Below are 12,769 nucleotides of genomic sequence, written 5' to 3' on the forward strand. Positions count from 1 at the left end.
TCTACAGACCCTAGTGAGTAATCCCAACCCCACTTTTACTTCGGCACCCAGAATAGTTCTCTCTATAAGCCTATATGTATTTTTTTATACACTGTATTGCATTGGGGGCATTTATTTGACTTTGGAACATGTTTTAAAACTCAAATGTAATGCAAATGTCACTTACATATGAACAAATATAAATCAGTGTTAATGATTAGATAATTATTGTTCATATATTATGAATAAATACAGGTTAATTACACTTTTCTACTATTACGTGGGGGGGCTTTTATTTGGAACGTTTCTGAAATTCTGTGACCCGGAAGTTTTTTTTGTGTGCGTTGCTGACGAGACGCTGGTTATTTTTTCGACCTAGCTAGGTCGTGGTCTGACAGCTGCTACGTGAATCTAGCCAGTAGCCACAGTTTTTCATGTTTTATTATTACGTTTTTTATAAATTCGTGCGTTACTAAGGTCAAAGAGTTGTAGATCCTTATGGTCAAGAAAGGAGTGTGAATTGTTGAATTTGTTGTAAAAGTTATTTCACTCTATTCTGACTGATGCAACAACATGTCAACACATGTCAATCGTCCGCTATTCTGGGTAATCAGGAGGTACACCCGGGAACATCTCCAACAATGTAACGTTTTGAACAAGCGAACACTAGGACGAGTTTCCGGTGCTTCTGTCGGTTACAAACAGCACTCAACGGGAGATAACACCTGTTATGTCAACAATGTACCCACCATTTGGACCACAGGAGGAGGTGGCAGGGGCAGTGGCTCAGATCGGACTACTCTCCTCAAGTCAGTCGCTGTTGGGTTGGGACTCGGTAGTGCGGCAGTTCTGCATTTCAGAGGGGATGAGGAGAACGTTTGTGAGAGGAGAGCTTTACTTTGTGGTTCGATCCTAGAACGTGTCTTGTCAACAGCTCACTGTGCCTCCCCTTTCAAACCCGACAGTCCACGATTCAAGTACAACTTCATTGCGGATGTGGTCGAAAAATCTACGCCCGCTGTCGTGTATATTGAAATCGTCGGCCGGTAAGATCATATGATCACTTTTATGCAGTTGATATTTATTTTGTTATTATGACAAACTAGCCTGAGTGCCAGTCCCGTTCGTGCTATCATGCCAACTCCTTGTCACTGATTATCATGTCATGTTTAGATTGAAAATGACAGCAATGGAGTTGGCAAGAGCACAAACAGATCTGGGACCAAGTTAATGATAAACCCTGACCAACAATTGCTCTCCATCCAGGGACTCTGCACTGCAGCTGACCCTGTGCCTGTGTGTGTGTACAGTTGAAGTCGGAAGTTTACATACAACTTAGCCAAATACATTTAAATTTAGTTCTTCACAATTCCTGACATTTAATCCTAGTAAAAATTCCCTGTCTTAGGTCAGTTAGGATCACCACTTTATTTTAAGAATGTGAAATGTCAGAATAATAGTGGAGTGATTTATTTCAGCTTTTATTTCTTTCATCACATTCTCAGTGGGTCAGAAGTTGACATACACTCAATTAGTATTTTGTAGCATTGCCTTTAAATTGTTTAACTTGGGTCAAACGTTTCGGGTAGCCTTCCACAAGCTTCCCACAATAAGTTGGGTGAATTTTGTCCCATTCCCCCTGACAGAGCTGGTGTAACTGAGTCAGGTTTGTAGGCCTCCTTGCTCGCACACACTTTTTCAGTTCTGCCCACAAATGTTCTATAGGATTGAGGTCTGGGCTTTGTGATGGCCACTCCAATACCTTGACTTTGTTGTCCTTAAGCCATTTTGCCACAACTTTGGAAGTATGCTTGGGGTCATTGTCCATTTGGAAGACCCATTTGCGACCAAGCTTTAACTTCCTGACTGATGTCTTGAGATGTTGCTTCAATATATCCACATCATTTTCCTTCCTCATGATGCCATCTATTTTGTGAAGTGCACCAGTCCCTCCTGCAGCAAAGCATCCCCACAGCATGATTCTGCCACCCCCATGCTTCACGGTTGGGATGGTGTTCTTTGGCTTGCAAGCAGCCCCCTTTTTCCTCCAAACATAACGATGGTCATTATGGCCAAACAGTTATATTTTTGTTTTATCAGACCAGGGGACATTTCTCCAAAAAGTAAGATCTTTGTCCCCATGTGCAGTTGCAAACCGTAGTCTGGCTTTTTTATAGCGGTTTTGGAGCAGTGACTTCTTCCTTGCTGAGTGTGGCCTTTCAGGTTATGTCGATATAGTACTCGTTTTACTGTGGATATAGATACTTTTGTACCTGTTTCCTCCAGCATCTTCACAAGGTCCTTTGCTGTTGTTCTGGGATTGATTTGCATCTCTAGGAGACAGAACACGTCTCCTTCCTGAGCGGTATGACGGCTGCGTGGTCCCATGGTGTTTATACTTGCGTACTATTGTTTGTACAGATGAACGTGGTACCTTCAGGCGTTTGGAAATTGCTCCCAAGGATGAACCAGACTTGTGGAGGTCTACCATTTTTTTTCTGAGGTCTTGGCTGATTTCTTTTGATTTTCCCATGATGTCAAGCAAAGAGGCACAGAGTTTCAAGGTAGGCCTTGAAATACATCCACAGGTACACCTCCGATTGACTCAAATTATGTCAATTAGCCTATCAGAAGCTTCTAAAGCCATGACATCATTTTCTGGAATTTTGCAAGCTGTTTAAAGGCACAGTCAACTTAGTGTTTGTAAACTTCTGACCCACTGGAATTGTCATCCAGTGAATTATAAGTGAAATAATCTGTCTGTAAACAATTGTTGGAAAAATTACTGGTGTCATGCACAAAGTAGATGTCCTAACCGACTTGCCAAAACTATAGTTTGTTAACAAGAAATGTGTGGAGTGGTTGAAAAACAAGTTTTAATGACTCCAACCTAAGTGTATGTATACTTCCGACTTCAACTGTATCTGGGGGTGTTGGGAAAATGCCGTTCAAAATGTCAGTTATAACCAATGGACAATAACGTATTCTATTCTAATAATGTTCCACTATGACACTGACAGGCACCCGTTCTCCGGTCGGGAAGTCCCCATCTCGAATGGTTCTGGGTTCATCATCAGCAGTGATGGGCTCATAGTCACCAATGCCCATGTAGTGGCCAATAAGAGAGGAGTCCGGGTCAAGCTAACCAATGGGGAGACGTATAACGCCACTGTTCAAGACGTTGATCAGGTGGCGGACATAGCCACTATAAAAATAAATGCCCAGGTAAGATAAGGTTATGATTGAGACGTGACACCCTCTCCCTACTCTCTCTGTCTCTCCTCTCTGTAGTACCCTCTCTACTCTCGCTCGCTCTGTCTGTCTCCTCTCTGTAGCACCCTCTCCCTACCCTCTCTTAACTGTATGTCTCTCCTCTCTGTAGCATCCTCTCTCTCGCCTCTCTGTAGCACCCTCTCTCTCTCCTCTCAGTAGCACCCTCTCTCCTCTCTCTAGCACCCTCTCTCCTCTCTGTAGCACCCTCTCTCCTCTCTGTAGCACCCTCTCTCCCTCTCTCCTCTCTGTAGCACCCTCTCTCCTCTCTGTAGCACCCTCTCTCGCTCTCCTCTCTGTAGCACCCAATCTCCTCTCTGTAGCACCCTCTCTCCTCTCTGTAGCACCCTCTCTCCCTCTCTCCTCTCTGTAGCACCCTCTCTCCTCTCTGTAGCACCCTCTCTCCTCTCTGTAGCACCCTCTCTCGCTCTCCTCTCTGTAGCACCCGATCTCCTCTCTGTAGCACCCAATCTCCTCTCTGTAGCACCCTCTCTCCCTCTCTCCTCTCTGTAGCACCCTCTTTCCATCTCTCCTCTCTGTAGCACCCTCTTTCCTCTCTGTAGCACCCTCTCTCCTCTCTGTAGCACCCTCTCTCGCTCTCCTCTCTGTAGCACCCGATCTCCTCTCTGTAGCACCCTCTTTCCTCTCTGTAGCACCCTCTCTCCTCTCTGTAGCACCCTCTCTCGCTCTCCTCTCTGTAGCACCCTCTCTCCTCTCTGTAGCACCCGATCTCCTCTCTGTAGCACCCTCTCTCCCTCTCTCCTCTCTGTAGCACCCTCTCTCCTCTCTGTAGTACCCTCTCTCCTCTCTGTAGCACCCTCTCTCCTCTCTGTAGCACCCTCTCTCCTCTCTCCTCTCTGTAGCACCCGATCTCCTCTCTGTAGCACCCTCTCTCCTCTCTGTAGCACCCTCTCTCCCTCTCTCCTCTCTGTAGCACCCTCTCTCCTCTCTGTAGCACCCTCTCTCCTCTTTGTAGCACCCTCTCTCCTCTCTCCTCTCTGTAGCACCCTCTCTCCTCTCTGTAGCACCCTCTATCCTCTCTGTAGCACCCTCTCTCCTCTCTGTAGCACCCTCTCTCCCTCTCTCCTCTCTGTAGCACCCTCTCTCCGTCTCTCCTCTCTGTAGCACCCTCTCTGTAGCACCCTCTCTCCTCTCTCCTCTCTGTAGCACCCTTTCTCCTCTCTGTAGCACCCTCTCTCCTCTCTGTAGCTCCGTCTCTCCTCTCTGTAGCACCCTCTCCCTATCCTCTCTTAACTGTCTCTCTCCTCTCTGTAGCTCCCTCTCTCCTCTCTGTAGCACCCTTTCTCCTCTCTGTAGCACCCTCTCCGTCTCTCCTCTCTGTAGCACCGTCTCCCTACCCTTTAACTGTGTCTCTCTCCTCTCTGTAGCACCCTCTCCCTACCCTCTCTCTGGGGCTGTCGTCGGATGTGCGTCAGGGGGAGTTTGTGGTTGCCATGGGCAGTCCGTTCGCCCTGAGGAACACCATCACGTCAGGTATTGTCTCCTCAGTCCAGCGGGGCAGCAAGGAGCTGGGTCTTTCCAAACCCAACATGGACTATATCCAGACAGACGCTGCCATCGATGTGAGTACCCTGGTCTATTTACAGTAACCCTAACCTGCTAGTAAAGCATTGACAGTAACCCTAACCTGCTAGTAAAGCATTGACAGTAACCCTAACCTGCTAGTAAAGCATTGACAGTAACCCTAACCTGCTAGTAAAGCATTGACAGTAACCCTAACCTGCTAGTAAAGCATTGACAGTAACCCTAACCTGCTAGTAAAGCATTGACAGGAACCCTAACCTGATAGTAAAGCATTGACAGTAAGCCTGATAGTAAAGCATTGTGGTCCACTGCCGTCGATGTAACTCCACTGGTCTGGTCATGGATGTGAGCTAATCGGCAGTAGTAATTTAGTAGACACTCTTGTCCAGAGAAACGTACAATCGGTGTGTTCAGCTTGTAAGGAACCATTAGTATGAACAACCACATATCACAAGCCGCTATCTGCTAAATCAGTGCTAGTACGAGTAAAGCGTTTTGTTCTCCAAATGTGTGAATCAAATTGTATTTGTCACATGCGCCGAATACAACAGGTGTAGACCTTACAGTGAAATGCTTACTTACAAGCCCTTAACCAACAATGCAGTTTTAATAAAAAATAAAAAATAAAAGTAACAAATAATTAAAGAGCAGCAGTAAAAATAACAATAGCGAGGCTATATACAGGGGGTACCAGTACAGAGTCAATGTGGGGGGGCACCGGTTAGTCAAGGTAATTGAGGTCATATGTACATGTAGGTAGAGTTAAAGTGACTATGCATAGATAATAATCAGAGAGTAGCAGCAGCGTAAAAGAGGGGGTGGGGGGGGGGCAATGCAAATAGTCCGGGTAGCCATTTGATTAGCTTATGGCTTGGGGGTAGAAGCTGTTAAGAAGCCTCTTGGACCTAGACTTGGCGCTCCGGTACCGCTTGCCGTGCGGTAGCAGAGAGAACAGTCTATGACTAGGGTGGCTGGAGTCTTTGACAATTTTTAGGGCCTTCCTCTGACACCGTGATCAATAATGCGTCTGGCTTGTTCTGTCTTGCAGTTTGGGAATTCTGGAGGGCCTCTGATTAATCTGGATGGTGAGGTGATCGGCATCAACACCATGAAGGTGACGGCAGGGATCTCCTTCGCGATCCCCTCAGATCACGTCAAACACTTCCTGAACCAAGCCTCCGACAAGAAGAGTGAGTTACTTTACCGTGCGTGGTCCCAGATCTGTTTGTGCTGTCCTGCCAATTCCTATGTTGGCTCCTATGGTCATGGTGTGACTATAGGACTAGGCCAGACACCACCAACAGATCTGAGACCAGGCTAATAGGACCATAGACCCTTGCAGTTATTTGTACTTCTTGGAAGTGTTGGTTTTTGTGATTCTCTCCTAGAGTCTCGGTTGGGGGAGTTGGACACCAAGCGGAGATACATCGGCGTCATGATGCTGACCCTGACTCCAAGGTAAAGGTCATATGACAGCAGGAAAGCTATCACCTACCTGGAGTAATGGATGAATGACAGTGGAGGATTTAGTCATAGTTGAATGTCTATTCTGTTGCAGTATCATTGCCGAGTTGAAGCTGAGGGATTCCTCCTTCCCTGACGTCACTCACGGGATCATGATCCACCGGGTCATCATGGGCTCTCCAGCCAATAGGTGAGCACAGTGTTGTAACGTCTATGGGCTCTCCAGCCAATAGGTGAGCACCATGTTGTAACGTCTATGGGCTCTCCAGCCAATAGGTGAGCACCATGTTGTAACGTCTATGGGCTCTCCAGCCAATAGGTGAACACCGTGTTGTAATGTCTATGGGCTCTCCAACCAATAGGCGAGCACCGTGTAATGTCCATATAAGGTCTCCATATTCAATTAAAATCCCAGAGCAGGTATGAAGCTAGGTGACAGTGTCATTATAACCCTCCACAGGGCAGGTATGAAGCCAGGTGACATAGTGCTGGAGATCAACGGCACCAAGGTGAACACGTCGGAGGAGATCTACAACGCCGTGAGGACCAGCGACAGCATCACCATGGTGATCAGGAGGGGTCAGGACCTACTCAGGCTACACATGACCCCAGAGTTCACAGAGTGATGTCATCAAACGTTGCCGGTTAGTGGAGCCACATGATATACAGGTAGTGTACGAAGAAGAGGACAGTTGGGACACTGAAGAGGACAGGGATACTGAATGATCACACCCACAACATGCGTAGAGACAGACTATCACATCACTGTCTTTGTGGTTCTACACATGAGATAAACCACTGGTTTACTGGATGTTGGGATAGAAGTAATGTGAGATATAAGATGGGCTATTAACAGAGTTTGACATAGCAGCCAACGTTAAAGGCCAGTCCAGACTGACTGAGATATGGTAGTGTACATGTTACTGGATAAGCGCGCACACACACCAAACACACCTCCTCTTCCAAGAAATGTTCCTCTGCTTCTCAGGAATAGGCACTACTGCTGAAGAAGACCATAAAGGTTTTCTATTGTTGCAGATAAAATTATTATTTTGACTGATTCTTTAAGGCTGTTCATCGCCTCAGTTGCAGAATCTCTCTGTAGTCAGTATGAAAATGTATGCACTCACAAACTGTAAGTCGCTCTGGATAAGAGCGTCTGCTAAATGACTAAAATGTAAATGTAAATCACCTTGTATCATAAATAACTACTCAATATTATTTGTAGATCCATCAGTCAGTCACAATTTGCATGATACATAACGGTTTTGATGCGCTTGAACACTGCCTACAATGGGTTTACAGTTGTGAGATAAGATGGGCTAAGATTAACACGGTATTAGTCAGATACTGTAACTGAAGGCTGAAGGAAGTGACAGTTGGTTGCGCAGGTCTTGAAAGATCAATAGACAGATTGGGTTCAAACCAAGACACTGCCCTCTCAACAGACCGCCATGTGATTTGTAATGAAGCAGAGACTTATACTGAAATATTGAGCTATAAGGCTCTGCACTGAAGTATTTACAGTATTATGACATCAATATACATCTATTTACTTGTATTGTTTGGTGGTGGAATTACAACCTCATTGAAAATCTGATGTAACCAAGAAGGGGCGTGATTCAATCCGTTCTGTGGTAGATCCGCGTTATAGCGTGCTTGACATTTTAAAGGTAATTTCTAATACAGCCGACATATGAAACGTTTACCATTAATGCGATCTCTGCGAACGCTGTGAAATTGCCTTTAAAAGTTGCATTGTCTACAAGCGCGATCGGATTAAATCCTGACCAAGGTTGTAAGGCACAACTATCAGGGTTTTCACTATAATATACTATGTGCAAGATTTTTACTGAAAGGTCACTACAATAAACGATTAAAAAATGTTGATGTTTCCAAGTCCGATACAGTCCTACCAATCTCAGCAACCCAGAACAGAAAACCTCACATATGTTAGTCTCTCCATGAGAGATTACTGTACAACACACTTTACTTGTTTGTTTTTGGTAAAGCAGGTAGTAGGTTAGCATATTTCACTTTCTACTTCCTGCACATGTCTTAAAGACAGGCTCAGGTTGGGTTGTAAGAAGTAGGCATTGGTCTGAAGCCAAAAAAGGAAATTCACATGTGCACCACAATGCCTACTTCACTGACGCTCTACCAAGGTTTTCCAGCACACAGCTTTGACCTACTAAAACTATGTTGCCCATTTTTGGGGTAAGCACTTTTTTTTTTTTAAATATACACTGCTCAAAAAAATAAAGGGAACACTTAAACAACACAATGTAACTCAATCACACTTCTGTGAAATCAAACTGTCCACTTAGGAAGCAACACTGATTGACAATACATTTCACATGCTGTTGTGCAAATGGATAGACAACAGGTGGAAATTATAGGCAATTAGCAAGACACCCCCAATAAAGGACTGGTTTTGCAGGTGGTGACCACAGACCACTTCTCAGTTCCTATGCTTCCTGGCTGATGTTTTGGTCACTTTTGAATGCTGGCGGTGCTTTCACTCTAGTGGTAGCATGAGACGGAGTCTACAACCCACACAAGTGGCTCAGGTAGTGCAGCTCATCCAGGATGGCACATCAATGCGAGCTGTGGCAAGAAGGTTCGCTGTGTCTGTCGGCGTAGTGTCCAGAGCATGGAGGCGCTACCAGGAGACAGGCCAGTACATCAGGAGATGTGGAGGAGGCCGTAGGAGGGCAACAACCCAGCAGCAGGACTGCTACCTCCGCCTTTGTGCAAGGAGGAGCAGGAGGAGCACTGCCAGAGCCCTGCAAAATGACCTCCAGCAGGCCACAAATGTGCATGTGTCTGCTCAAACGGTCAGAAACAGACTCCATGAGGGTGGTATGAGGGCCCGACGTCCACAGGTGGGGGTTGTGCTTACAGCCCAACACCGTGCAGGACGTTTGGCATTTGCCAGAGAACACCAAGATTGGCAAATTCACCACTGGCGCCCTGTGCTCTTCACAGATGAAAGCAAGTTCACACTGAGCACATGTGACAGACGTGACAGAGTCTGGAGACGCCGTGGAGAACGTTCTGCTGCCTGCAACATCCTCCAGCATGACCGGTTTGGCGGTGGGTCAGTCATGGTGTGGGGTGGCATTTCTTTGGGGGGCCGCACAGCCCTCCATGTGCTCGCCAGAGGTAGCCTGACTGCCATTAGGTATCGAGATGAGATCCTCAGACCCCTTGTGAGACCATATGCTGGTGCGGTTGGCCCTGGGTTCCTCCTAATGCAAGATAATGCTAGACCTCATGTGGCTGGAGTGTGTCAGCAGTTCCTGCAAGAGGAAGGCATTGATGCTATGGACTGGCCCGCCCGTTCCCCAGACCTGAATCCAATTGAGCACATCTGGGACATCATGTCTCGCTCCATCCACCAACGCCACGTTGCACCACAGACTGTCCAGGAGTTGGCGGATGCTTTAGTCCAGGTCTGGGAGGAGATCCCTCAGGAGACCATCTGCCACCTCATCAGGAGCATGCCCAGGCGTTGTAGGGAGGTCATACAGGCACGTGGAGGCCACACACACTACTGAGCCTCATTTTGACTTGTTTTAAGGACATTACATCAAAGTTGGATCAGCCTGTAGTGTGGTTTTCCACTTTAATTTTGAGGGTGACTCCAAATCCAGACCTCCATGGGTTGATAAATTTGATTTCCATTGATAATTTTTGTGTGATTTTGTTGTCAGCACATTCAACTATGTAAAGAAAAAGTATTTAATAAGATTATTTCATTCATTCAGATCTAGGATGTTTTATTTTAGTGTTCCCTTTATTTTTTTGAGCAATGTGTATGTGTGTGTGTGTGTGTGTGTATGTATATATATATATATGTATATATATATATATATATATATATATATATATATATATATATATATATATATATTTCTTTAAAAAAATATTTGTATAGTTTACTTGTAGCTTGACAGTTGATCAGTCAGCGCAAATGTGGATTATAATGTCAAGAAGGCAGGAGAGAAGCTAGAATTTATTCGGGATGTTTGAAATGGCGATGCTGTCAGTCTGATAAATTGTCTGCATATTTGCACACTGTAGTGCATTTGTTGTTCAGCCAATGAGTGTATACGGTTCAACATAGCTAGCTAACTGTTTCTTAACAAATATATTTATTTTCTCGGCTATTGTTTGTGTTCTTGGTTGTTAGTCGAAGGAATGTAACGTTAGCATTGCTAGTTGCAGTGTAAACATGGTTTGTCCCGTCTAAAATCTGGCTACCTCGAGTAGCCTAGCTAGTTTTGCAATACGCATTGTGACAGTTTCCCAAAGTTTGGCGTTGCTTTGAACAAAGCCAGTGCATGAACTGGCCATACATAACAACTAATGTTACATAGCTAGCTAACTTATAATAATAATAATATGCCATTTAGCAGACGCTTTTATCCAAAGCGACTTACAGTCATGCGTGCATAAATTTTTTTGTGTATGGGTGGTCCCGGGGATCGAACCCACTACCTTGGCGTTACAAGCGCCGTGCTCTACCAGCTGAGCTACAGAGGACCAGCTATTATAGCGGCCAAGGACATTCGCCAACTTATTTGTGCATATTTGTTTCTGCTCTTACACACAAGTTTCTGTGTAACAGCAGTTTACACCGATGACTTAAGCCTTGTGAAAAACCTTCCTTAGCAAAATATAGCTAGCTTTCCTCGCTTGTTGGTTAGCTAGCAAGCCAATGTCTCTCAGCTGAATGGTATAACGTTATTTTAGCTAGCTACAGCTGCTAGCTAGCTGATCAAAACAAAAGCACGTTCATTGACTTATCAAATCAGAAACAGCTCACTGATAACAACCCTGCAACTGAGCAACAGAGTTGCTGGACCCGGTTTTATAGAACTCTGAGATACTGCTGGAAAATATATTAGCATTGTCAGAAATGCCATAAAGGTAGCACATAGTTGGTTCCCTATTGGCACGTGAGTGATAAATTATACATTTGAATAACATTTGCACCTACAAACTTATTCAGTTCGGAAGGTGGCAAATCTAATGGTCACTTTATGGACGCTGTAGTCTTGTTCTTATCCGACACGTAGATTTTAAGATAGGTTGGGGAAATTATTTTTATTTTTTATACGGTATGTTCTCGGTAACAGCTGAACCGATCATGAGGAGAGGCAGGGAATGTGTTGTGTACCTCCAATCTAGTTGATTTGCGAAGTTTCATCGACATTGGTGTCATATTGGTTTAGATGTGATAGTAGGAAGATTTGAATTTAACATTGAGCATCAACCTGAGCCTATCGGCGCGACTATAATGCAGACAGAAGTGGGGAAATTAGCTTACACTAGTAGTAATGAACTAAAATATGCATTCTTGCTAATGGTCTTCAAATAATCACATTCTGAGACAAACCGAGAATTTAAATATAAAATGTATTAAGTAAAATGGACAAGAGCTGATTAGCCTATGCAACTGCTCAAATATATATAATAAAATATTTTAAGTAGGTACTTTTCATGAACATGTGAAAACATTCAAATACAATCTTCAAGACTTCAAGGTTTAGTTGGTTTAGATAACCCCCCCCCCCCCCCCCCCCCTCAGTCCACTCCCTCTCGAGCCCATGCCTCCTGAGTTACCATAGAAACCACCACCACAGCCTAAAACCAAACAGGAAATAAATCCAGAAATTAAAAACATTGATTCAACCATTGTTGTCTGCGTGTTTTCTGAAATACAGGCAGATGATCAAAAGTATTTACCCATTTTAGATGCTCCACTAGCAGTTGAGTTTAAGAAGAGCTCAATGTATCGATGTTCTGCAGAACAAAAAAACATTGATATTTTATGGTTCACATTGAAAGGGGTTATCATAACGGGGCAAAGTTGAAGAGACTTAGAGATCCACATACGCATGTGATTCTTGTCCTTTGACATAGCTGAAACGGCATCTTCATCAGACCTAAACTCAACATTGGCATCGCCTGTGGATTTTCCATTGGGTCCAACGTCGATATGAACTCGCACAGGACTCAATAGTAATAAAAGCTAAACCAAAAGTCACACACACCAAAGAATAAGGGACTGATACGAACATCATTATTGTACAAATTAGAGTTGCATAATTGTACTGTGAATACGATCTTTTAAAGTGTTGACATCATTGGAAAAAGGAATGGGAGTGATTATGGGTGCTAGATAAATGTGATTATATGTCTCCCTCAGTGGCACAGAAAGGCAGGCTCCTCATGTGTACATAATGTCCACTGTGGGAGCTAGCATCACCTGCCCCACCGTCGCCATGGCCACCTATAGCTGCAAGCACAGAGACAAAGGAATTAATGTATCTGAGAAGGAATTGCATGGAGTCTGTTTCTGACCGTTTGAGCAGACACATGCACATTTGTGGCCTGCTGGAGGTCATTTTGCAGGGCTCTGGCAGTGCTCCTCCTGCTCCTCCTTGCACAAAGGCGGAGGTAGCAGTGCTGCTGCTGGGTTGTTGCCCTCCTACGGCCTCCT

General features: G+C 44.8%; 2 protein-coding genes across 2 annotated transcripts; one reads left to right on the plus strand and one right to left on the minus strand.

Moving 5' to 3' along the window:
* The first annotated feature begins 333 nt into the window (after window positions 1-333).
* Window positions 334-8,144, plus strand: LOC311100731 (serine protease HTRA2, mitochondrial-like). The gene is made up of 7 exons (XM_084141692.1): window positions 334-1,025; window positions 3,000-3,204; window positions 4,638-4,832; window positions 5,843-5,984; window positions 6,183-6,252; window positions 6,353-6,448; window positions 6,719-8,144. Exons 1-7 carry the CDS (start codon window positions 553-555, stop codon window positions 6,882-6,884), a joined length of 1,347 nt encoding a protein of 448 aa, XP_083997818.1. The 5' UTR covers window positions 334-552; the 3' UTR covers window positions 6,885-8,144.
* Window positions 8,145-11,821: 3,677 nt separating this feature from the next.
* LOC311100908 (heterogeneous nuclear ribonucleoprotein H3-like) lies at window positions 11,822-12,553 on the minus strand (the record flags this gene model as incomplete). Its single annotated transcript, XM_084141892.1, has 4 exons — window positions 11,822-11,910; window positions 12,013-12,069; window positions 12,163-12,298; window positions 12,536-12,553. 4 exons carry the CDS (start codon window positions 12,551-12,553, stop codon window positions 11,822-11,824), a joined length of 300 nt encoding a protein of 99 aa, XP_083998018.1.
* Between the last annotated feature and the right edge of the window lie 216 nt (window positions 12,554-12,769).

Source organism: Coregonus lavaretus (genome assembly GCF_964263955.1).
Source record: "Coregonus lavaretus genome assembly, chromosome: 25".
Taxonomy (NCBI): Eukaryota; Metazoa; Chordata; class Actinopteri; order Salmoniformes; family Salmonidae; genus Coregonus; species Coregonus lavaretus.